The sequence below is a fragment of the Balaenoptera acutorostrata genome, chromosome 9, assembly GCF_949987535.1.
Source record: "Balaenoptera acutorostrata chromosome 9, mBalAcu1.1, whole genome shotgun sequence".
Lineage (NCBI taxonomy): Eukaryota > Metazoa > Chordata > Mammalia > Artiodactyla > Balaenopteridae > Balaenoptera > Balaenoptera acutorostrata.
Window position 1 is genome coordinate 46493875 of NC_080072.1, and position 27303 is coordinate 46521177.

A 27303-nucleotide genomic window follows, 5' to 3' on the forward strand; every position below is an offset into this window, starting at 1 on the left:
TTGAGTAAACAAGCTCCAGCTTAGCTCAGGTTCTTCCAAATATTTGCATATTTTTATAGATGCTAAATTTTCATATACAAATGTACTGAGCAAAAAAAAAAATAACACAGTTACACAATAAAGTTGGTAAAAGAATTTTATTATGTGGCTTAGGTAGGTCTTTGCATACTACTAACAGAAAAGCATTTTTCCACATCTTATTCAACCTAACAAATGATATATTTGTCGTTTTATCTACATGGCTGCAGTATTACACTATTGAAGAAAACCTTCCTTTCATTTGTACTTTGGTGCAATTATACAGTAGATACCTCTTCCTCCAGAAAATAAAAATATTCTTGATCTAAACTTGAAATGGAACAAAGACATTAATAGCAAGTTCCTCGCACCACTTGGTAAAAGATTGCAATAAAAGTCCTAATAATATGTTGCTTAACATACAAAGAAGATGAGACATCTGCCACAGTTTCAGTCAAACCTCGGGAGGAATGGTTCAGCATGTGGGTTTATCTTCCTGGGGTTTTCACATATGATAGGTGGAATTGTACCATAATAAAGAATAGTCACCTTTTGCTCAAGAGACTCAAATATTGGACTCTCGCAAGGGAAACACCTTTTGGGACATAGTAACGTACAAATGGATAGGAGAAAAAATTTGCCTTAGGAAAAATCCACCACTGTTTGACCAAACACCTGAAATGTTTTTATCACAGCTTTCATATATTAAAAAAGTTTCCTGCGGAGATGAAGCTTATTCATGAAATAAAGCCTAGTCGCTATCATCCGAACCACGTTCTGAGCCCTGATCCGAGGCCTCGTTGTTGGATCCCTCGGGTTCGGATTCATTGCCGGAGCCCCTGCCGGAGCCTCTGCCGGACCCCTCGTTGTCAGATGCTCTCTCGGAGTAGCGGTCCGACTCGGCGCTGGGGGACGCAGGCCGAGAGTCCATCTCAGAGCCCCCCGAGCGGCTCCGCCCGGACTGCAGGGATTCGTTGTCAGACTGTTCGGAGCCCGAGGGCCTGCGCTTTCTGGTCGGCTGGTCGCTGTCTGAATCCTCATCCGAGTGCTGCCTCCGGGGTCGCCGGGGGCTGCCGGCCTCGCTGCCGGCCTCGCTGCCGGCCTCGTTCTGGTTCTCGTCGGAGTCGCTCTCCTCCGAGGAGGCGCCCGTCTTCCGCCGCTGGCCCTCGTCGGAGTCGCTGTCGCTGTTGCGGGGATGTCTGGCAAAGACAAACGCTCGTTAGACCAGGGTTCTGGCCGAGGGAGCCTTGACAAACCAGGGGTGAGCTTGAAAAAAGAAGGGCATTTAATGTCTTGACCGGATCGCTGTTGACACAAGTGTTCGTTTTGTGATATTCCTTTGGTGTGCTTTTTTGTAAATGTGATAGGGTTATTAATAAAGAGAGGATTAAAAAGTTAAAAAGAATAAGGCACTTTAGCTCTGAGACAGAACATAGACAGTGACGGGTGACCGCACTGGTCATCCCAGGCACCCTTCATCAGAATGAAGCATTTCTCAATTTCGTATGTAAAATTATGAAAAGGAAGGGATACATTTATTTATCTTTATAAACCAATACACAGCCGCAGAGGTGCAACCCGGGACCTCACTGGGCTGCAGAGACTGAAGAATGCACTCTGTCCCAAGGCTGGCTGGGAGGGAAGCTCCTCTGTGCCACTGCCATCTGTGCTAGAAGATCGCTGAGGAGCGAAGTCACCCTTTCTGTCCCAGGATCTGCTTCTGCTCCGGTGCCCTCCGCCATGACTAGACCTACTCAACATAGGAAGCTAGGGCTAAATAAAAGGGTTCTGCAGCTTGTTTTTGTACTTTTGCCAAAGTTACCCCTCTACTTATCAGATGTTAAGGGCAGCGGACCTGTGCTAATGCTTGGGGGTGCGGTGGCACCCAGGGAATCTTGGCTTCTTGGAGGAAAGGACATTCCCTTCACCACTGTCACAGCTGCTCCCCCACCAGGGCTGTGGAGAGGAGGACATGCTTCTCCTCGGGCATATTCCTTGGTTTTGGTTTCCATGACAGATATTCCAAGAAAGGAATATTAAATCCTACAGGGTCAGTCTAAGAAGGGTGAGGGAGGTGAAACATACTACTCTCCCTAAATGAAAACATCCCTGCAGACCGAAGAAAGGCTCTTTGTGCTTACATCTGAAAGAAAAAACCTAGACACCCATCACATAACTCATTCTGTATACACGCTAAGGGCCAGTGGGCCCCTGGGATCTAATTCACTCCATTCCATCTGGCCAAATAAGCAAACACTTCATGAAGGTCTAACCATCACGTCTCTAATCAATGGACCAGTGTAACACTGTGGGCAAGGGTGAAACAGTATTTTAGGGAAAAGCAATCCAAATCTGTGTCAACCAGCATCTCCAGAGAAAAAGGGAACTGCAGATCTTTACAGATGTTTTACCCTACCAGACCAGCCCTGCACCAGGACCCTTAGCCCCTTCGACATGCTAACCTCTCACCCCTGCCTCACCTCTAACCAACCAGGACTCTCTCTTCTTTTTATTTTTTAAAAATTCTTATTATTTTTATTTTTTATTGAAGTACAGTTGATTAGGACTCTCTATTCTTCTTCTAAGACTTAAACAGCCTTTCTTCCACAAAAAAACACCTCAGTAATTCCCCCCACTACCTCAACTCCAGATTACATGTGGTCACTGAAGAGCAATAAATGCAAAATATAAGTGATAACCCTTTTCCCACTATAATGTAGTTTTGGTTTATTTGTCATTCTCCACTGTCTCTAAAGCACAAATTCCTTGGGGGCAGGGTCAATGTCTTTATCCTCTGCATCCCCAGCACTCAGCTTGCTATCTCATAGCATGGATGTTCAAATGTCTGTTGAATGAATGAATGAAATGATGGCCATCCGAAGAACCCAGCATAGTATGGTATTAAGAGTCTTAGTCTAGGAATCCAAATGCAGAGCTTGAGGGGCAAGTTCAGCACAAGTAAAACAGAATATTGTTTCACCAAGCAGTCTGTGAGCTAGAGGAGTCTACGATAAGCCCTCCATAGAGCAGGCAGTCCTGAGTCATCCCTGCCTGACAAGGGAGGAAATGGTCAAGAAAGTCCCTTTCTCCCTGTGACCAAGATCAGGCTACTCTTAATACTTTAAGCCAGTCAGTGGCAGTGTAGCAAAATGACAGAAAATTTCAGCTAATATCCACGAAGAAATGAGATTTCAGAATAGGTTTCCTTTTTTAAGGGACAAACATTTAGTAGGACAAAATGACAAGACTGGAATGAGATGTGTGCTCAGGCTTCTTCCCGCTCTAAGATTCTAAGAAGCTGCAGAGATGACATTTTGGCATAGTGACCACTCTTGGTTATCCTTCACTAGGAGAACATAAGTGAAAAATTCCTACCCTTCATCAGCAATTTTCAGTTTATCTTCATCAGATGAATCGTCACTTGATGATATTATGGCTTTGGATTTTATTTTTCCCTTCATTGAAGGAGGCAGACGTTCCGGCTTGGGCTGAAGAAAGAAGATCAAACATAATAGATTAGTCAAGACTCTTTACGTTAGGATGTCTTGTTAAATTGGGTTTGCACTGCAGTGATACTGGTACAATCAAACAGCAACTGACAAACTTCAAAAACAAGTGTCTGTGCTTGAAGACACTGCAGGGGAAGAATGTATTCTAGCGTACCGCAGCCTTCTATGCCTACTGGGGATGAAAACCATAGTGCTAGACACTTACAGCCTTCTTCTTCTCTGCTCTTGGTAGACGGCGCTTTTTCGGTTTGGGGCCATTTTCTGTTTCATCATCATCAGATCCTTCATCTCCCTTCGGAGGTCTAAAGTAGTGAACACCAAGAGGAAGTTTGTCAAGATTCACTCATGCCTATAAAACCGAAGACTTCTGTGCCATTCAAATAGTATTAGTCATTTTGAACACCCTTCTCTACAGGTGCTGGCCTTGACCAGACTGTACACCCCTCAAGGGCAGAGACCACAACTTACTCTCGCTGCACGTGGCTCGGGAGTCTGCAAAAACTGTATTTATGCCATGTCTGCTGACTAACTGAGTCACTGTTAAGCCCTCTTATTAATCTAAGATGAGCTTGAATCTTGCCCTTGGTGAGCGATAGAAGATGTGAGAAAAGACCCAGGCTCCAGACTCAGCCTCCTTCCCCTCCTCTTTGTTCCCTTCCAACTACTCATCCCAGGCCTGCTAATATCCAGCCACAGCTTCAATTCCACAGGTCTGAATGCATTCCACAAGCGGAGTCAGACATGGGTTGGAAAGAACAGGCCTAGCTAAGACTGGAGGTTCCCGGACACGGAAGCACCATGAGAGGAACAGACAGCTTAGGGGCACTTCCAGGTGACAGGGGGGCAGGGCACCACTTATCCTAACAGCGGATGGCACTAGGAGGATTAAAAGGCCCTTCTTTCACATAAATTCACATTTTATACATCCTGTAAAACCAGGAGGTGGGCCATTGCTGTTTTACAGAGAGGAAACTGAGGCTCAGTGGCTTTTCTAAGATTTCAAAGATGGACAGTCAGTGTGGACGCACTAAGGTTTCTCATCCTAAACTGCATAGATTTTCCAATAAATATTGCAATTTTCAGTCATAAGAAAGGCAATTACGACTGACTCGGAGCTCTCAGAAGGAAAGCTGTGGACATGTGTGGAGACTCCAAGCACGCCGGGAATTTGGTAGTGGGGCCCATTTTAGGATTAAAGTAGGAAGTGGGGGAACGAAAGGCTTCCCTGTCTGGGGGAATCAAGTGATAAAAACTTGTTCACAGATTCTAAACCTAAGATTCAGAAGGTGAAAGGTCTTTTGCCACTTTCATGAGGTGATTTAAAACCCAGGTGATTTAAAAGGTTATTCCATGACACTACCTTCTCCTCTTCTTCTTCTTTCTCTCGCCACCCTCCTCCTCCTCGCCTTCTTGCTCACTACCACTGCCCTTCCTTCTCTTCTTCTTTTTGGATATAGGCAGGTCTTCGTCGGTGTCATCGTTGACAAACTCATCAAACTCTCCTCCTTTCTTGGACCGCTGAAACCCAAACAAGACCACAGTCATTGCTTTCCTGGCTGGTGGAACGTGGGTGGAATGCTGAGGTATGAAAGAGGCCACTTCCCATCAGTCCTCTAAGTCAGAGGTCTCCGACCCCCGGGCCATGGCCCGGTACTGGTCCGTGGCCTGTTAGGAACCGGGCCGCAGAGCAGGAGGTGAGCGGCGGGCAAGCGAGCAAAGCGTCATCTGCTGCTCCGCATCGCTCCCCATCGCTCGCGTTACCGCCTGAACCAACACCTCCCCCCCACCCCTCCCCACTGCCACCATCCGTGGAAAAACTGTCTTCCACGAAACCGGTCCCTGGTGCCAAAAAGGTTGGGGACCGCTGCTCTAAGTCACGTGGAAGAAGTGCATGGCGAGGCCCATACTTTAAAAACTTGTAATTGGGATGAATGCCTCAAATAGCAAAAATCATCAACTACAAAGTTGCTACAAGGTAAACTGTACTCAGCTAACAGTGAAATGCATTTCTAAATACTGGATACCATTTAAAGCAGTCTCTGTTGGAAAACTATCTTTTAGCAAAGGAGGAAGCCAAAGCTCAGGACTAAGTACTGAATGAATTTAACCAATTAGCTTCGTTTCTAACTGGAGTCATATCTTACCCGTCCACCACTGCCACCTCTTTTCTTTTCTTTTGTTGCTTCAGTCTCTCCAGTAAACATAAGAATATTTTTGGTCTTCTCTACGTACTGGGCCCGCTGTTCCAAAAGTTTCTTTTGCTCTTCTTTTTCTCTGAGACGTTTCTCTTCCTATGAGGAAAAAGAGTAGGAGGAAACCTCATCAAAATGTTCTTAAGACAAAAAAATCATGGCTACCATCAGAAGAACTTCTCTTTTAACATACAAAGTGTATGTATGCACACCTTTAATTCTAGTATAACCGCAAACACAATACATACCTGTTCTTTGAGAAGTTTCTGCCTTAACAGTTCTTTCTCTTGCTCTTGTTTGGCCCGCAATTCCCTTTCTTCTTCGTCCTGTTTGCGTGCCCTGGCCACGTGGTACTGGGCCTGGCTCAGTAAGTCAGAGCATTGCCTAGAACATTCCAAATTTAGAGAAATGTGTATGTAGCTAGTATACTTTTTATGAAAAAACTCAGAGCATCTGTATTCCTTACACACATTTAAAAGTTTGAAGCAGGATCATTAGGTGATACCTATGGGAAGTCTTTTTTTTTAATTCTTCAGCCCTTTTTTTTTTTTTAAAGAAATTCACGTTCTTTTATTTATTTATTTATTTATTTATGACTGTGTTGAGTCTTCGTTTCTGTGCGAGGGCTTTCCCCAGTTGCGGCAAGTGGGGACCACTCTTCATCGCGGTGCGCAGGCCTCTCACCATCGCGGCCTCTCTTGTTGCGGAGCACAGGCTCCAGACGCGCAGGCTCAGTAATTGTGGCTCACGGGCCCAGTTGCTCCGCGGCATGTGGGATCTTCCCAGACCAGGGATTGAACCCGTGTCCCCTGCACTGGCAGGCAGACTCTCAACCACTGCACACCAGGGAAGCCCCCTTTTCTTTTTTTAAATTTTTATTTTTTTGGCTGCTTTGGGTCTTCGTTGCTGTGCGCAGGCTTTCTCTAGTTGTGGCGAGTGGGGGCTACTCTTCGTTGTGGTGCGCGGGTTTCTCATTGCAGTGGCTTCTCTTGTTGTGGAACATGGGCTCTAGGCGCGTGGGCTTCAGTAGCTGTGGCACGTGGGCTCGGTAGTTGTGGCTCACGGGCTCAGTTGTTGTGGCACATGGGCTTAGTTGCTCCGCGGCATGTGGGATCTTCCTAGACCAGGGATTGAACCCGTGTCCCCTGCACTGGCAGGCGGATTCTTAACTGCTGCACCACCAGGGAAGCCCCAGGAAGTCTTAATTAGGAAAATTAACTTAGTTTCTCATAAGCCAATACTGTCAACTATGTTAAGTTTGCAAATTACAACCGTCCTCCCAAAGCACAGCTAAAAAGATTCCCGACACTATCTTTACATGTGACAGATTCAGGAATCGTGTCTTGATTCTGACTACATAGCTGACATTAGTGAAATAGGAAAGTATTTTCCCATACAACTTAAGTACTTGAACTTTGCCATATTCCCTGAAAGGACCCTTAGGAAAAAGCCTTGGTCCAGGTTGGAGTGTCCCAGAGGGGAGTGTGAAAGACTGACCTCTGGAAGGTCAGAAACCCGTTCACTACTGTGTCACTCTCCCAGTCCACACTGCTATCACTGCCTCACCCAGAGCCACCTTCCATAAATAGTAACATTACCTGGCTTCTGTAGCAGCGAGGGCCAAATCAAATCTCATTTTATCTCCAACTTTACTCAAGTAACTGAAATATCTAAATAGAATGAGAAGATAAAATACTTTACTTCAAAAAAATTAATGAAACAGACCCTTTAGATTTTTAATCTGTTCTAAAAAAAATAGTCTGAGAGGAGGCTTACTTCCTGACTGAAACTTAATGAATACTTAAATGAATGTATTCATGAAGGGCTGTTATCTCAATAGGAAAAATATATATACAACTCACTTAAAAAAGGACTCTCATCAATATACCACTCAATATTAGTAAGTTCATGATGATAAAGTTATAGTTAACGGTATCAGTAAATTCACAAACAACCAAAAATCAATTCCAGCAACGAATATTTACTAAATACCAAATTTACTAAATATGTCAGCATGGAGGTTAAGAGGCTTAAGCCATGAAAAGCACTTACAATCTACTAGGCAAGGCAAGGAATACTTAAACGAGACTTCAAATAAGGCTGGACAAAACCTGAAGAGATGGCAGGTTTTAATTTTACCGTACACTGAACTACCAAATAAGTACTGTAAGGTCACAAAACTTTTGAGCTGAGCTGAATAAATTTATTCAATATTTAAGAGGAAAGGTCTTAATCTCAGCTTAAGTAAAACTAATATCGCATAAAAAGACACTAGTATAACAAGTAAAACCAGCATAAGTGGAGTCTAAAAATTTCTAGTGTGTAAAATCCTGGGTCATATTATCGTCAGGTCAATGAAAAATCTAGGGCAAGCTTGCAAAGCCAGCCAGCCAGTTCTAGGGGTCTGACTACAGGACCCAATTCTAGCAGGATCCTGGCTACGGTTGGGTGCCACCTGGCGGAAGCTGTCTGCTTTGGCTTAAAAATCACTGGAATGATTCTAATAGAGAATGATCCTCTTTTGAGCCATGTGGGTTTAAAGAAACAAAGCATTTCAAAGGTTGTTCCTACAAAATCTTACCTGTGTGCAAGCTCCAGTTCTTTCACAGCATTGAGTACTTCCTTCAGATTACTCTTTTCATCTTTCAGGACAGAGGTAGCTAATCTTTGCAGGACCAAGGCCACATTAAACATGAGAACTGTATCACTGGGTGCCACGTGTCTAGCCTATAAACAAAAACAAAGCAAATCTTTCATATGGTATAATGACATGAAAAGGATTTTAGTCAAATAGAGTGTTAGGTGTGTAAGTATGCGTAAAACAGGATAAAAAATACAATGCAGCATAGGATTGAGTTCTCTTTTTTACCTTCAGCAGAGTCTGTTTGCATTCCTGTAACTTGCCACACTTGAAGAGGGCCCGGGCCAAATAGAGCACAACTTCAGTGTTCTGGTGCTTATAGAACTTTCTGAGGCAGTTTTCATACTACAATAAAAGAAAAAGTTAATTAAAACACAACAAGGATTAAATGATATTGCCATTTTATAACAAAATTTCAAGCGATTTTAGAGCTATGTGAAAAGGTATTTTGTCTTTTGCATGGTTAATTTCAAAGACTAATTTGAGAATGATTTTTTACACTCACCAGCATACATTTTTCACAACATAAAAACCTGACAAGAAAAACTACATACTAGAAATAGTTCTTCCATTTGAAATTTCGACCAACACTGAAAGGTTAAACAGATTGGAAGGTCTTTTTTGTATCTTCAGCAATATTATCTAGAACAGGCTCACTGACAACTTATTAGAAGTCATACACCTGGCTTCTAAGGTGCTCTACCACCTTTCTTTAGGACTGGTGGAACCTACTGGCAACGAGAATGATAAGTCTCACTGTTCTTGCTGTTAATTTCTTAGTAAAACCAATATAGCAATACTGGTATTAATTTTGCTGTGAACATATCACTTTCTGACCATGGAACATATCTTGTCATAGGTAAGTTCTTTTTTGTGGAAGATGGTTAGATGGTTTTCCCCTGAATATCCCTAGAAATTAATTTGCAGATCAAGAAGGCCTACCTCCAAAAACACAACCTCTGAGACTACCATATGCAATCTGGGTTCTGTAAGTCCCTGTGACCAGGACCTTTCCAATATTCTGAATACAATAATAATACCCATCCTTTTTAGAAAAATGGTTAACCACTTCCCAGAGCCTATCTTCTTTTTTTTTTAAAAATAAATTTATTTATTTATTTATTTTTGGCTGCGTTGGGTTTTCCTTGCTGCACGCGGGCTTTCTCTAGTTGTAGCAAGAGGGGGCTACTCTTGGTTGTGGTGCACGGGCTTCTCATCACCGTGGCTTCTCTTGTTGCGGAGCGTGGGCTCTAGGCGCGCAGGCTTCAGTAGCTGTGGCTCGCGGGCTCTAGGGTGCAGGCTCAGTAGTTGTGGCGCACAGGCTTAGTTGCTCCACGGCATGTGGGATCTTCCCAGACCAGGGCTCGAACCAGTGTTCCCTGCATTGGCAGGCGGATTCTTAACCACTGCGCCACCAGGGAAGCCCAGAGCCTGTCTTCTAACTTTGGTCAGAAACCTGTTTTTTCTGACCATAATAATTCCCCCATAAGAGCATTTTTACTTTTTACTATGCTAAAGATGCTAAGCATGACTCTTTTACTTCAAGTTCAAGTAATCAACAAATATGAAAAGCATAATAAAATTCTATAGCCACGGGCTTTCCTGGTGGTGCAGTGGTTAAGAATCCACCTGCCAATGCAGGGGACACGGGTTCGAGCCCTGATCGGGAAGATTCCACATGCCGTGGAGCAACTGAGCCTGTGCACCACAACTACTGAGCTCACATGCCACAGCTACTGAAGCCCACACGCCTAGAGCCTGTGCTCTGCAACAAGAGAAGCCACTGCAACAAGAAGCCCGCGCACCGCAACGAAGAGCAGCCCCCGCTAGCCGCAACTAGAGAAAGCCTGCGCACAGCAACAAAGACCCAATGCAGCCAAAAATAAATAAATGAAAAAAAAAATTCTATAGCCATGAAAACTTATCCCCATGGAGTTTCATTTTAAATGTCATTTAACCTTCCTGAAACTCAGTTCTCTCATCTGAGAAGTAAGAGGGTAAAACAAGCAAACGGATATTAAATCCCACTAACTTCCGGGTACTTACTGCTATGTGAGGCAAACTAGTGCCAAGTATGGTGCCAAGTATTTTTCATTCTGGATGCTCACAAAATTCTATGAGATTAAGGTACAATTATTTCTGTTTTATAGATATGAAAACTGGCTCAGAGAAGATGTCCTTTGTCCAAGACATGCAATTAAAGGTGGAACCAGGACCCACATCCCTGTCTGGACACCAAAGACTGGCCTTAACCATATACAATTATAAGCCTCTGAATAGACACAGTATCGCAAGAGATAGCACCCAGCTCCAAGGCAGGACCAGAATGGTTAAGGAAACCAGTGCTCAACAATGAACACAAAATAAAATATCTTGAAAAATAAGACATTACCATCTGAACGGCACTGATATATTGCTTTTGTTCCACGTAGATGTGTGCTAGGTTCAACCACACATCACTGATATCTGCCGTTGCTTCTCTTACTTGGGCAAATACATCACGAGCTTCACGGAAATATCCTTTGTGGGCCAAAACAGCTCCTAAAGTTATAAAAAGGTTCACAGAATTAGAATTTTCTAATTGTAGCCAGAAAAACAACTAGAGAGAAATTCTGATCTACAAACATCCCTCCAAAAGCATTCATTTCACAAATTATTATCGATATCCAAACTGTATAATTACCTATGCCATTAGCAGCATACAGATTCTTTGCATCATTTCTGAGTACTTGTTTGTAGATGGCCAGAGCACGATCTTGATGACGTTTTTCCTATAAAAAGATACAAACATTATAAAAAAATTCAAACAATAATCAAATAAGTATCAATTTTGTTTTAAAGAGATGAAAAGAGATTACCTTTTCTCTATCTCGGGTGGGCTGATGCAAAGTTTGGAGCCAGACGTTGCCAAGGGCCAGCATAGAATAAGTGTCACTCTGAGTAGCTGGTTGTTTTAATATCCTCTCGAATTTCTTCTGGCCTGGACCCCATTCTTGTTTTGCCAAATGAAGATTACCAATCAAAGACCAAGCATCCGGATGGTCCTAAAAACACACATATAAAAAGAAGCAAAATCTGTAATTGGATTCAGAGAGATCAATCATCTTTCCACAACAGCTGATTACTGGAGAGGTTTACAAGCTACATTTACAACAGTGTTTTTCAAACTGAGAGTTGAGATGGATCAGTGACTTGTAACATCAATTTAGTGTTTAGTTATCACCACAAGAAATGCAACAGAATGGAATACAGTAAAAATGTCAATGTACTGCCTATGGAAAGAGCACAAAATGATTCGTAAAACTTTGATTTCAGTTGTCTGTATACACACGTGTGTATGTACTAGGCTGTGGTGTGAAATCTATTTCTTACCGTGGGCCACAATCCAAACGTTTAGATGACTTCTATACCCTTTAGTATCTTTAACAAGTAAATGAAAAAAACAGGGAGATGCCAAGTCTAGAAATATGATAGCCATTAAAAGGAAAAACTGATTTACTGGGGGGAAATGGTGAAATAATTATTTTTCAAAGCTAAGAGTTAATATTACCAACCTGATTAATCTGAAGAGCTTCCTTAAACCAATCTGAAGCCTCATAAAAATTTCCTTTATCTCTAGCCATGGCTCCTAGGCGCAGATAGCCTGAAAATATACAAGTTTTCATGTTTAAAATATTAGCTATAAAGTAGAATCATAATTTTAAAGTCATACTTTTGAAACAATTGTTTTTCATTAATACGTTAATACAATGAACAGAAAAGTCCCACAGGTGAAAATATATCAAGCATCAATATAACTAATTAATAACCTAATAAGTTCAAGAGCAACTCTGCCACCATCAAGTCTTCCTGTTTGAAATCTCAGATTATCTCTTCCACTCCATTCCCCAGGCTAGCACCCTGGATCAAGTCATCATCTCAAGTTATTTTAAAAGCTTAGCGTTGGGCTTCCTTGGTGGCGCAGTGGTTGAGAATCTGCCTGCCAATGCAGGGGACATGGGTTCGAGCCCTGGTCTGGGAAGATCCCACATGCCGCGGAGCAAATGGGCCCATGAGCCACAATTGCTGAGCCTGCGCGTCTGGAGCCTGTGCTCCACAACAAGAGAGGCTGCGATAGTGAGAGGCCCGCGCACCGCGATGAAGAGTGGCCCCCACTTGCCGCAACTAGAGAAAGCCCTCGCACAGAAACGAAGACCCAACACAGCCATAAATAAAAATAAATAAATAAATAAATTAATTAATTAAAAAAAAAAAGCTTAGCGTTGTTCTGTTTCCAATTTCTCTCTGATGCACAGCACTGTGCTTGGCATATGGCACGACAGTGAAAGCACAGACTACTAGAGATTACTAGTTAGAAAACCTGGGCTCTTACTGTGGCTCTTCCACTTAAATAAAAAAAGTGCCACACAAATGTTGTTATTTTCTCCAAAAAATGTCACTCTCTCCAGGAATCAACAATGGCTTACTACTGCCTATCAACTCAGTTCAAATTTAGCCTGACATTCAACTAAAATCTTATTCATTTTAAATCACTTTTGCATCCATAACAGTACGACAGGGGCCAAATTGCTAGCCCCTAATTTGACCAGAGTCAAAACATCATAGCTTTAGGTTCTTTTAAGGGAAGTACAGCATATAAAATATTTTTAGTTAAAAACTTACCAAACTTCACATTGTCTAGGTTGTAAAAACTCAAGGTAGGACATTTTTAGTAATAATTATTTCCAGGAAAAGCACTGTTCTTTCTCACTATTATAAACATTGCAAAATGTTTATATAAAATCAAAGCAGGACCCATCATAAAGATAAACCCATCACCAAATATGCCAAGGAGTTATTAAAAGCCTAATAAAGGTAGGTGACCCACTGAAGATGGCCTAGTCTATAAAATATGGTCCGACTGGTTTTTAGTTGTTTCTTTTTGTTTCTAGCATAAATTTAACTGAAGCTGCATCTTTTTTTTTTTTTTTTTTTTAAGGCCACAAATTTGCCTTGAAGAAAAGGGGGCATATAACCTTCAAAACTGTTTAACTTTTTTTTTTTTGGTCCCACTGCAGCTGCACTGCGGGGCTTACAGGATCTTAGTTCCCTGACCAGGGATCGAATCCAGGCTCCCTGTAGTGGAAGCGTGGAGTTCTAACCACTGGACCGCAAGGGAATTCCCTAAAACTGTTTACTACTGGTTCTAAGAAAGATTTTTTCAGGCTAAATTTTTTGCTGCTGTTGTGGACATTTTAATACACACACAAAAAGTTTAAAATTCCTACAGTCAACATAATTAGGATGTTCCCGTAAGATGTTTTTATATAATTTTTCTGCTTCATGGAATTCACACATCGCCTCATACAGCCTGGCTAAATTGTATGACGTTGTAACAGAAATGGCATTGTAATAATGTTCATCATGCTCAGCTTCTGCCTTTGCACGATCCAATGATGCCAAAAAGTATTTCTAGGAGAAAGAAAAGAAAATTACATTGTTAAAAGACTTGGTTGATACATAGGAAAATGTGTGCATTGAACTTGATAGCATAAAAGAAGGGACTATTTCTATGTTCCTACCTTTGCCTCTCCCAGATTTCCAAGTCTGAAATGGAGGGCACCCACGTTATTCAGAATCTCTGGGGGGACATCAGCCTGCACTTTCTCCTGAAGGATCCGTGTCGCTGTTCCGTAGGCTGACAGGGCACCCTGTATTTTCATGGTGGACAGAGTAAAGTGTAAGTGAAAATGAGAGGAAGAGAAACACTGCATCAGGCTTACCAAAAACACATCAGGTAGGAGACGGAAAACATGGCTAAATACCTGTATATCGGTCTGTTCTAAGATTTGTGCCAACTCAATCCAAGCTTCAACGTCATCAGGATACTGTTCTGTGACCTTCTTCAAATGGCCCTGGGATGAAAGAGATCATTAAGCTAAAGCATTCCAACTACAGGGTATGACAGTGAAATGTGGTGGCTACTCTACCCTGTTTGGTAAGTCAAATGTTAGTTCAACTACAACAAACTCAGCTAACAAAACTGTGTCCATCATATTTCTACTAGCAATAACAAGAAATGAGGAATGCGCATCTAGAGATAGCTAACAGAAAAAAAAATTTTTAGATTTTTAAAACATACCTTGGCAATATCTCGTTTTTCTTGGTCTTCTGAGGCGGCATATAGAGAGCCAAGAATTTTCATAGTTTCATAATTATTAGGATAAGCTTTCAAAACTTTCTCAAAGCACTGAGATGCATTCTCTTTGTCACCTCGATAAATGTACATTTGTCCCAAACCAAAAAAAGGCAGCACAAAAGAGGATGAGGCAAACTGTGTGGCTTGATAGTAGTACTGGAAAGCTTGGTCATAATCTTCCTAAAAAATGAAGTAAAACAAGGCCAACAATATGTACAAAAGTTTTTAAATGATTTGGAAAACCATTAAAGAATTAGATATTTAGAGAAGGTGTAAAGTTAACTTACCTGGACGTGGAATGATCTAGCCAACTGATAGCAACTTTCTGCTTGCATGGCCTCCACTTCTGTATTATGGAATGCATGGAGAGCCAAGTGCTGGACTTTACTGTAATCCTGAACAAGGAAGATCCAAAACTCAGTTGAGTGAACCCAAACAACTCTACCAGTCTCAGTCATAAGGCTTCCTCAAATTTCACTTTTAAAATTTGTTCATTGAATGAACAATAGCAGCACTGTATCCAGAATTACAAATCATTTTCCTCATTCCCCTTGCTGATAAATTCAGGGAAGATGGGAACTAACAGTTGTACAGTACTTAACATTTCCCCAGTACATCTATTACTTCATTTAATCCCCACAACAATCCTTTGAGGCGTTAGTCCCTATTTTTGTGATGAGAAAACCCAAGAGAGGTTAAGTCCTTTATTAACAGTAATGGGAGCAGTTACAATTCTAAGGTGAAAAGCTAGAATCTCAATTTAGTGGGGGTTTTTTTTTCTGACTCCAAGGCTATGTTCTATCACATGAGGGTAGCAAGTGCCAGCACTTGGACTTGTACTCAGCTCTATTTGAATGCATGGGTCATGACCTTTCTATTAGGCCTGACTTTCCTTTGGATTAATCTCCCAAGTGTCTCAAAGTCAGAGTTCATATATCAGGGGTGGAAACAACTTTCCAGTTTTAATAGGAATGTGTTTTATTCATTTGACTAGAAATCTGGTCTGAAGTAGAGTTTTTGTTTGGTCAATGACCACTTTTGACATTTTTTTTTTTACATTAGAAATAATAATGGGATTGCAGCTTTTATCAGGAACTGAGTGTTTCACATTAGATAAGTATTTAATATGCATATTACATTTAATCCTAACTACCACCCCTCACATCCTATACAGTAGGTATTATTACTATTTTATAAGTGAGGCAATTAAAGTTTAGGGAAATTATTAGTTTATTTGCCCAAAGCCACAGAACTATATACAATGGTGATGCCAGAATTTGAACCGAGTGATTCAAACTCCACACTTTTAATTACATGACACAGCTTTTTGGCTTAATTTATATACTGTTCACTGGAATGAGTGTATGGAAATACCCTGCCTACCTTCTAGGGCTGTTGTAATGACAAACTGAGAAAACATATGTAAACATGCTCTGTAAACCTTAAAGACATATATTCAGTGCAAGATGACCTCATGACACCTGGCACAGTGCTGATCACAGATCAGGTGTTCAGTAACACTCAAATATACTGGCTTGATTTACATATTTCACCTATGTAATCGTTAAGGTTCTGAATATACTGATTGTTCTCAGTAGAAGCAAGTCTTTATCTTCAGCAGTGGAAGGGTGACTAGCATTGAAAATTAAAAACTGAATTATTCTCGTTTGGTTCAAGGAAGCTGCCCCAACAGCTGTGAGCACTGACTACTAGATATGCCCTCAAATATTTAGAATCATCCATCCTCTGTTTTTGTGCTGCTGTTGTTTTTCCAGTAAAAACCAAACTAACTTGTGTAACTGTTTTATCTTAAACAGTAACACTTCATTTACATATGAGATACATTTCCATCCTCTCCCTAAGTAGGTGCCTTTTAGTACTAAAACAGCTATAGCATAAAGCGTAATTAATAATTCATTATGAAAGGGGAGTATGCTTCTACAGCAAGGGAGAGTAAAGCATCATGGCGAATAGCTGTGTGACCTCAGGCTATTAACTCTTGCTTCCATTACATCCACAAAATGAGGAAAATATTACCTACCTCATAGGATTATTTTGAATGTCATATAAATTCACAGCATGCATTTTTAACAGTACTTGGCATTTTGCAAGCATACAATGCATATTAACAGCAATAATAACAGCAACACAGCATCTATTACTAATAAGGATTGATGCAGTTTTGTGAACTTTTACCAAAACTGCTATTTAATTAAAGTTCTTGGTATAATTTAGCACCTGGTTTCAAAATGACTGATTAAACTCATGCTTACTAACTATATAAAAACTTTTTTAGTATTTGAGAAACCTAGAATGCCACTGCTTCTACAGAGTTAGTGGCAACTTAAAAAATTACATCATGATCAACATGTGAAAATAAACAAGCAAAAATTTCACCATATGCTACACTCTTACTAAACTACTAAGACTATATCATAGATCTGTGCCTGTCTTCTCTCAGCTACCTAGTGACCTTCTTCTAAAAACATAGTTCAAGAGTTTTTTCATTCTTGGTGATGAAAACTCTCCTTAATCACTTCCTCTTTCATTTCTTTACCACAGTAGGACAGAGACCTTTATTTTTACATTTACATTTGTTCCCATGTTTGTGTTTTCTATGAAACAACTCCTTGAGTGCAGAAACCACGTCTTACTGAACTCCACATCCCTGTCGCAATGTTGGGTACAGTATACAGGGTCAATAATTATTAAATGAATGAATGAATGAATGAACAAACATACCCAGATACTAATTAGTATCCCCAGATACTAATACAAACTCTAACTTGAAAAAAAACTCTTGATTCAAATTTCTTTCCAAGTTAAAATGATAAAGTATCACCTGCAGTACAGAAAAACAAAAATCAGGATTTAAAATTAAACAACTTTAACAAATGATTTCTCCTACCTTTTTGAAGAAAAAGTGATTTGCCAAGTGGTTCAATACCATAGGGTTGCTAGGATCAATAGTATAGGCTCTGGAAAGAAGTTGGACACCATTTTTGATGGAATCAGCCTAAAAGAAAAACAATGATGGCAGGGTTGAGTGAAATATTACTTAAATAGCACTTTTTCAAAGTTTCCTTTATAGTTGAAGAAATAAGATTATAAGATTATTTGTTCAGATAGCAAAATATAGCTCTTGTTTTAGTTAACTTTCACCAGGGATAAAAAATTTCAAACAGTGACGGTGAGAATGAAAATTGGCATAGCCACTGTGGGAGACAGTACAAAGGTTTCTCAAAAAACTAAAAACAGAACTACCATATGACCCAGCAATTCCACTCCTGGGTATATATCTGAAAAAAACAAAAACACTAATTCGAAATGATACATGCACCCCAAAGTTCATAGCAAGATATGGATACTGCCAAGATAATGGAAACAACCTAAGTATCCATTAATAGATGAATGGATAAAGAAGACATGGTATGTATATATAATGGAATACTACTCAGCCATAAAAAAGAATGACATTTTGCCCTTTGCAGCAACATGGATGGACCTGGAAGGCATTAGGCTAACTGAAGTAAGTCAGAGAAAGATATATAATGTATGATATCACTTATATGTGGAATCTAAAAAATACAACAAACTAGTGAATATAACAAAAAAGAAGCAGTCTCACAGATATAGAGAACAAACTAGTGGTTACCAGTGAGGAGAAGGGGGGGAGGGGAAACAGAGGGGTGGGAATGTGGGAGGTACAAACTATTGGGTGTAAGATAGGCTCAAGGATGTACTGTACACCATGGGGAATATAGGTAAGATTTTGTAATAACTTCAAATGGAAAGTAATCTTTAAAAATTAAAGAAAAAATAATAAAAATAAATTCAAATAGTGAGGTAAACTTTTAGAATTTAGCTTTCTTAACAAACTTAACTGTAGAAACACTGCCACTGGAAAGCATTTTCTGCCCTTTGAAATTGGGTGCATGTAGTAAATATTGATATCACTGTCCTAAATAATTTACTGCTAAGGCAAATAATAGAAAAGACTCCAAAAGATTGCATTTTTTAACAGCTCTGTTGAGATATAATTCAATATATAATTCAATACTATTCACCTGACAAATCAGTCAGGAACTAGACAGTTTTTTCACCCACATACCTCTTTATTGTTGAGTTCTAGAACAGCCAGTCCCACCAATGCTCCCACACATTTGGAATTGAGTTCCAGGGCTCTGCTGAACGCCAGACGAGCCTTCTCCAATTTGTTAAGTTTCACAAAGCAATGGCCCATTCCTAAACGAACTTCCGCTACAAAAATAAAATCAAGTCATTCAGTCTGTCAAACTAGGGCATTTTTAGCATTCAAATTTTTTTTTTTTAATTTTATTTATTTATTTATTTTATTTTTGGCTGTGTTGGGTCTTCGTTTCTGTGTGTGGGCTTTCTCTAGTTGCGGCGAGCGGGGGCCACTCTTCATCACGGTGCGCGGGCCTCTCACTGTTGCGGCCTCTCTTGTTGCGGAGCACAGGCTCCAGACACGCAGGCTCAGTAGTTGTGGCTCACGGGCCTAGTTGCTCCGTGGCATGTGGGATCTTCCCAGACCAGGGCTCGAACCCGTGTGCCCTGCACTGGCAGGCAGACTCTCAACCACTGCGCCACCAGGGAAGCCCCAAAATTTTTTAAATGCTTAAACATTCTGTATTTATGAGTTGCAAAATCGCAGAATTAACCTCAGTACAACTACACTATAAAATCTTCGGGTGTATCACAAACTTGGTTTCACTGGAGGTCAGAGCATACCACTCTCCCCTCACACTTCCCAACCCTTACCCCCTCATCAGGGATACCTTTCTCACCACAGAACAGAACACCTATAAGAGTGGTATTTTTCTTGTCTTCTAATGCTCCTGGCTACACTGTACCTTCAATATCTAATTTTTAAAGAGCAATTTTTAAACAGAGAACAAAAAGCTTCATTAAGGCCTTAAATATAGTGACTGACTACGTGCACATCTGCAGAGCTATGCTTATAAATGCTTCCCAATTTCAAAGCCATGCCAAAACACAACCATGTTTCTAAGGATAACCTCTCCACTGCTCACTAGATCCTACCCCTTCTTATCTAAGGACACTGCTCCTGCAACCCTGCCCTATTTTTCCCACATCATCAAATTTTCCCTCTCAACTAGATCATTCTCATCCATATACATTCTCGCATCTTAAAAAAATCCCCTCTTGATTCCATTTCCCTTTCCAGTTGTCAATTCATTCCTACTCTTCGCTAGATAGTAAAACTCCTTGAGAGATCTACATTTGCTGCCTCCCAATTCCTTTCCTTCCCTTTTCTCTCTTGACTCCACCCCAATGAGTATCTCACCTCTACCATTCCAGTAAAACTGCTTTATCAAGGTCACTAATGATTTGTATGCTGCCAAATCCAATGATCAACTTTCATTCCCTATTTTACTCGGCCTAACAACAGAATTTGACACTGACACCCTCTCCTTCTGGAAACATTTTACATTTGACTTCAAAATTTGCTAAATGAATGAGATTTTGGAAAGAAAAATAGTATAGGGCAAAAAGATTATATTATGATCTCATATGCAGCTTTTGAATCAAATATCAATATTTTAAGTTGGATCATACACAGCCTAGACTTACAGTTTTTCTCTTACCTGGACATCCCGGGTTAGTTCGCAAGGCTTTCTTATAGTAAGCGAGAGCTCCTCTGTAATCCTTCTTGTTGAATGAAATACAAGCTTTACCTGTAATGATTTTTAAAAGTAAACATGCACTTATTAAAGAACACAAGTCTCATATGCTCTCTACTAACTCACCTAAATCAAATATATTTCTCAGTAAGAAATACTTGAAAATAGTAAAAATGATTTCATATTTAAACTTGTTTTCCATGAGGGTATATTAATCTATGCATATAAATAGAACAGTACTATATTATGTTAAATGTTATAAAATAATTAAAGTAGCTTAGAGTTGTCCAAATAGATTGTTTATTGATGCTTTAGAAGTGGATAACAAATTATGCTTAACTGGTATATATCTTATTTCTGTAATTTCAACAGAAACAATGATCTATTGTAATAGTTTTATTTTTAATAAGGTAAAGCTCTTCTACTTTGCTGCCCAGCCCAGTTACTAAGGAGTCATCAACAAAGAAATACATTCTAGGCACAGCTGAAAAATATAGATTCCTAAGATGGTTGCCGAAAATGACTTACCAAGAAGGGCTGGAATATTATTTGGAGACTGGTTGAGTACGAAATGAAATTGTGCATCAGCCTGATCCATTTTGTCACCTTCAAGTAGGCAGAAGCAGGCTCTTCCCAACAAATGGTTCTGAAAAAGTAATGCATCATCTTAGACTTGACTTTATCCAGGACTAACCACAATTTAACACAAATGTGTAACATGAAAATGAAAACCATATAGGAAGGAAGCGGATCATCACACAAATTCCTCTATCACTGTAATGTGTTTAAACTACCAGTAAGCAATTCTTAATTGCAAATTGAGGAACTATCCCGAAATGCAAGTTGTCTGTGCCAGGAACGATGACAAAAAGAAAAGTTCAAACTCCTTAAAATATGCTTGAAGTTCACCTGAGGATGTTGGAATTACCAACTCAACATGTGGATAAGTTTCACATGCTAAATTTGCCCATATTACTTCAACAGTACAAGGACCAAAGAAATTTCTGTTTTATTAAGGAACACTTCTTTTTGACTATTCTTATCAACTATGTTATTTTAAGAAAAACTGAAAGAAAACCTGTTGCCTATTATACACATTTTACTTTCATGTGGTATTTTTTTCCCTTTCATAAATTCAAAGATATTTGACTTAATTTACCTGATCATACATAATAATTTTATCTGCCATCGTATACAATAGGGTGGCCTGTGTAATAAGATCTTTCTTGTTGTCCTTATTCTTCTCCTTCCGAGCCTGTTGTACATAATAGGCTGCCAATGTATCCAAGCAAGTCATCTGGTCTTTTTCATGGTCTCTATAGTCCAAATTGCCATCTATACGCGCTGCTTCCAACAACTTTACAAACTCTTCTGTTTTTCCTTGCTTGTAGTATTCCAGCTATAAGGTAAAGAATCAAACTAGAATTACTGGAGGATATGTCAGTACAAAAAGTTGTACACAAATGTTTATAGCAGCTTTATGTGTAATAGCCCCAAACTGGAAACAACTAAATTGTTGATCAAAAGGTGAATGGACAAACTGTGGTCTATCTGTAAAATGGCTACTGCTCGGCAGTAAAAAGGAGCTATTGGATACATGCTACAACATGGATAAATCTCAAACTAATCTTTAGTGACAAAAAGCAGATCAGGGGTTGCCTGGGCACTGTGAAGGGGCAAGGGAGAGGTGGGAGGAAAGTTTTAGGGGTGATGGATATATTCGTTATCTTGATTGTGGTGATGATTTCACAGGTGTACATATATGCTAAAAATTCTCAAATGGTACATGTGAAATATGTGCAGTTTACTATAGATGAATTATACCTACTAAAGCTGTTTAAAAAATTATAATCACTACAAATACTTCCACCTTCTTACCTAGCAATAGTTGATTTCAAACTAAATCAGAGCCCAAGAGAGAAAGCAATAGTGAGAGGGTATAAAGAATTCCAAAAAGAAAACTTGGGTTCTAGTTATAGATCCATCAAAAATTGTCTATGACTTTGGGTCTGCTGAATAACTTCCCTGGGCATCTGTTTCATTTATTAATAATAAAAGGAATATCCACCATTTATTAACCCCTTACTGTGGGCCACAAACAATGCCAGGAGCTTCATATACAATATCTCTAATCTGTACAACCACCCTTAAAGTGAGTGCTAACAACCCCCTATTTTAGATGAGGAAATAGGCTCAGAAGGTAGGTCATTTGTCTAGTTAGTAGCCGAGTTGGAATTTGAACAAAGGACTCTCTAATCCCAAAGCCTACATTCTTTCTTGTGTAACAACCTACAGCCCACAATGCTTCATGAATTTATTTTACTACAGGTGCCATGCTAACCCTCCAAGACTTCAATTTTCATGTAAGTGCCGTTAAAGGAGGCATCTGCACTAAAAAATACTAAGTTCCCTTCTGGTTTTAAAAAATATGTGACAAGCATTAATGTCTTGTTCTCCAAAGACTAGGAAAACTTAGCACTTTAAGTCAGGAGGGCACTGCTTGTCAGTGAAAGTACCTCTCTGTAAATCCATACCCAAGAAACTTTTTAAGAGTTAGGCTTGAGCACTGGACACAAGCCCGATTCCAGATCCACTTCTCTGACCCTTCAAGGTCAGAGGCCTCCTGTGTATCTTTACATGAAAGGGACCTGTGACAAACTTGCTTAGGAATAATGATCAAAGTATTTACTATATTTTATTCATAATCATTTACTATAATGTTCCCACAAAAAAGAAACATCATTATGCAGCTGGTGCTGGGGAGGGCAGAGGGTGTTAGATTGTTTAAATTGTGGCACCTCATCTTTTCTCAGTTTATCTACAAACCATAAGCCAATCTTCACTGAGTAATCATTAAATAATCAAATGCTCAATATAGAGTACTCTTTAACTTAAATGAATTCTGCTTTTACCAACATACACTAATTTACCAGAGGCCAACACATCACTTAGTAAACTGGTCTTTAATACAATTAACTTCCATATACATGGTGCTATCTATCATTCACCCAAGCTGGCTATTACTGTATCTGAAAACAGAACCACGTATTTTTTCCAGTCAACATATAAAAAATATTTGTTACATGAATACTCACCGCCAAAGCAATCCATATGTGCAGTTGTGTGTGTTCCTGTTTCAGAATACTGATAACTTCATCTCCCTCCGGTAACTGATCGAAGTCAAGTTCAATGACCTAAAATACAAAATGTAGGTTTTAACTCTTATTTTTCTTTTTTAAATTCACATTTCTTCTTTGACTGCTGCTTTCCTAAAGATACATCAGTATGGTTATACATAGGATTTGTGTTCACTTTCAATAGGGCTGAACAAGCATACATTAAGAAACGTTTAAGGAGCATATGACAAATACGTTATATGGTAATATTAAAGCATAGCAAACAAACCCTGCTAGTTGTCCTCATGTCACTAGAACTATAAAATGCTACGGAAGCTTTGCTTACTGAAAAAACTAAAAGGAAACCCTGTGTAATGTATAACGCAGGTAAAGTACAGATAAGCACCCCAGAGACTCATGCCACAGACTCTGAGACTCGGTCTGACAACTTTTTTGTTTTAATTTATTTTTATTTTTGGCTGCATTGGGTCTTTGTTGCTGCACGCGGGCTTCCTCTAGCCGTGGGGAGCAGGGTCTACTCTTCATTGCAGTGTGCATGGGCTTCTCCTTGTGGTGGCTTCTCTTATGCCTAGAGCACAGGCTCTAGGCATGCGGGCTTCAGCAGCTGTGGCTCGCAGTCTCTAGAGCACAGGCTCAGTAGTTGTGGCGCACAGGCTTAGTTGCTCCGCGGCATGTGGGATCTTCCCGGACCAGGGATCGAACCCATGTCCCCTGCATTGGCAGAAGGATTCTTAACCACTGTGCCACTAGGGAAGTCTCGGCCTGACAACTTGAGAAGCACAGTCCTAGAGGCAATGCAAAGTTGAGTGCCACTGTACACACTAATCATGGAGGCATCATTTGTGTCACACACACTCCTGAATGTGGCACAAAAATAACAGTAGGAAAATGTTCTGGAATTAGATAGTGGTGATGGTTACACTACTAAAAACCACTGGATTTTATGGTAAGTGAAACATATCTCAATATTGTACCTCAATCAAAAGTAAGAGTATGAGATATCCAATAAGACAACATCAAAAAAAAAAAAAAAAAGACAACATCAGTTCTGAGGGCTTTACTCAGACAAGCCATAGGCCACCCATAAAAGAGGCGACAGGAAGGGAGACGGGGTTAATTCTATCAGCACACTGCAGCGGCTATTATCTTGGGGTCTCTATTTCGTTGATGGAGCCTTGTGTGGCAGATGTGGTGCACCATGACACTCGAGTTTCTAAGGGAGGAAGGGCGACATCCTATATATTCCCAGGGAGAGACACTTAGTTTGAGTAGCAGAGAGAACACAGTGACATCTGCGCCCACCTCTGTGATCTATGAGGTGCCTTACATTTTATCAGGCACTGTCACACCCCTCTGCTCCTGAACTAGGAAAAGAGCAGAGTACTGTCAAATACGGACAGGTTGGTGGGGAACTTTCAAGAACTCCTTCTCGGGGTGGCTTCGAGATTGCGGGGACCTGATGTTCCCAGCCTGGGAGGGCGCAGGGGCTGGGGAAAGACGTGATCGGAGCTTCGGCCGGGTAGTAGGATCTGGGGAGAGGGTGCTCTCGCTTCAGAAACGAAGTCGAGAGAAAGGGGGAGGGGGAGATCGTCCAAGTTCAAGGTCCCCACCCTCCCCCATTCTCGACACTTACCTCGTCAGTGTCCCGGAGGGGAATCTCAATGGATCCCCGCGACATGGCGAGATCAGAAGGCGAGCGGGCGCCCGGCCCCGCCGCTCCGCAGCTGGTGCTCCTGGCTTCTGGCTCGTCCAGAGGCTAGCGGTGGCTCGGGCTCCGGTCGTGACTGCCGCCCCGCGGCGCCGCCGAAGCTCGGGCTTCTCCTTCCCGTCAGCAGCTCAAACAATGAACAGCAGACGGCGACCGGCGACTTCCGGCAGCCCCGCCCCCTGCCCCGGAAACTTTCCCCGCGGGAGGGCCTGTCCGATGGCAGGGCTCCTCCTGTGGCTCAGGTTCCCCGACTTTAGGAGGAGCGCTTAGAGGCTTCCGTTTGGCCTGCCCACCTTTCCGAGGACCTGAGGCTACTGAACCTGAAGCCTCACTGGCGCCGGAATAAATACGCCGAGGGCGTATCCGCCCCGCCCTACGGTGGGCGGGGCGACGAATGAGGCGCGGATTCAGGGCCTGGCCACTGACTGACATGGGAATTCTGGCCAATTATAGCCATCCTTTCCTGATCCTTACTCTGCCCCCCGAACCCCGGACTTGGCCCCTGCCAGGTGGGCCTGGCCAGTCTCGTTTTACAATCTGTTGCAGATTGCCATGAATAATCCAATCATTAATTCCTTAACCCAATCATTGGTTGCTCGTTTAGCAGCTGCTATTCGTTTGTCATACATGTGCTACCTTTGTGACCAGTTTAAATATGAATGTTACAATGAATTCTGTACTCATTGTGGTAGTTCATGTATTTTGTGTGGGTTTTGTTTTGGGGTTTTTGTTTTTGGTTTTGGTTCTTTGAAGCATATGAGAATCTGCTAGATTTGTGATTTTAATAAAATTGTTGAAGAATTGGATTAAATTTGTAATCAACGTTTTGATTATAGTATTTGACTAAATATATCTTAATTAGTGTTTTCATTAAATTATAGAATGTGATTAAATTAGATTGTAATCAATGTTTTGATTGAACCAGAGAGGAATCTGATAAAATAGATTTGTAAACACCGTCAGTTTTACCAAGTACCTCTTATATGTATCGGTTTCATCTCCACCACCTCCATTCTAGCCCAAAGCAATATCATCACTTTCCTGCCATAGTCTCCTGTTTTACCCAATACTCCATCCACTCTTGGTCCCAAACTCCAATCCAGTTTCAGCATGTTACACAGCTATCTTTAAAAAAATACCAGTTTGATGTTTGTGTTTCCTCCCACCTCCCTCAAAACCTTTAAGTGGAAACTGTTAAATTTAAGTTTTGATTAGTTGTCCAATACAAACATAATACTAGCTATGTAGGTATGTAGGTAATTACAAATTTTCTAGTAGCCACGTTAGATAAAAAGAAGTAGATGAAACTAGTTTTAGTAAAATATTTCGTTTTACCCGATATATCCAAAATATAACTTCAACATGTAATAAATACGAAAATTGAGATAGCTTACATTTTGTTCATATTGTCTTGGAAATCCAGTTTGTACTTTACACTTATATACTTAATTCAGTTGTTTAATTTTAATTGGAACTACTGGACCTGTACTTAGATTTCATAAAATTTGCAGCTGAAAAAAAATAGATCCACATACTTGAGTTTGCCAAGCATACTCAAAAGTTTTCCAATAACTGAATCAATTATCAGGTTAAAATGAAAATTTTCAGTTAATTAAAAACAAACAATATTTAAAAGTCAGTTCCTTAGTTGCATTAGCCATATTTCAAGTGTTCAATAACCACATGTGGTTAGTGTATACTGTATTGGACAGCACAGCACAGTATTTCCAGGAAATATCGTTTAATACATTTTAAGGTTTATAATGTGAGCATTAAACAAGAGTACACCTAGTGATGAGTGTTACTCTTCTTGCCCAAAACATCCCTGGCCTTAAGACCCTAGCAACACATTTGAAATGGTGTTTCAGTTACCGGCAATCAAAGGCATCCAAACTGATAGTGCAGTTGTTCTGCACTATCAGTTACTATGATTGAATAATATGAGAGCTCAGTTTAGACTGGGATTTGGAAGAAGTGACATTTAGGTTGCCACCAGGAAGACAAGTAAAATTTGGCTAAGTAAAGGCAATAGGGGAGTGTGTACCAGACAGAGGAGACAGCATGCTGGGGAAGAGCATTGTGAACCGGAAAGAAGGCCATATCACTGGAACATAAAAATTGTTGGGGAGAGTAGCATGAGCTGAGTCTGAAGACATAAGAAGTAGTCAGATCATGCCCAGATTTATCCATGTAAAGCAAAACTGGTTCGTTGCCTTGCTTCCAATGTAAGTGTAGACGTCACAGTTAGGAAAAA

General features: G+C 40.5%; 1 protein-coding gene across 1 annotated transcript; it reads right to left on the reverse strand.

Annotated features, from left to right (window-relative positions):
• Nucleotides 1–123: 123 nt before the first annotated feature.
• CTR9 (CTR9 homolog, Paf1/RNA polymerase II complex component) lies at nucleotides 124–25358 on the reverse strand. The gene is made up of 25 exons (XM_007174927.2): nucleotides 24975–25358; nucleotides 23300–23398; nucleotides 21364–21603; nucleotides 20733–20850; nucleotides 20169–20258; nucleotides 18650–18798; nucleotides 17447–17554; nucleotides 14826–14933; nucleotides 14482–14718; nucleotides 14165–14254; nucleotides 13922–14050; nucleotides 13628–13811; nucleotides 11915–12003; nucleotides 11219–11404; nucleotides 11044–11131; nucleotides 10753–10901; nucleotides 8589–8705; nucleotides 8301–8446; nucleotides 7318–7389; nucleotides 5968–6103; nucleotides 5672–5818; nucleotides 4888–5045; nucleotides 3733–3829; nucleotides 3394–3506; nucleotides 124–1217 (listed from the first exon to the last, which is right to left on the reverse strand). Exons 1-25 carry the CDS (start codon nucleotides 25017–25019, stop codon nucleotides 770–772), a joined length of 3543 nt encoding a protein of 1180 aa, XP_007174989.2. The 5' UTR covers nucleotides 25020–25358; the 3' UTR covers nucleotides 124–769.
• Nucleotides 25359–27303: the final 1945 nt, after the last annotated feature.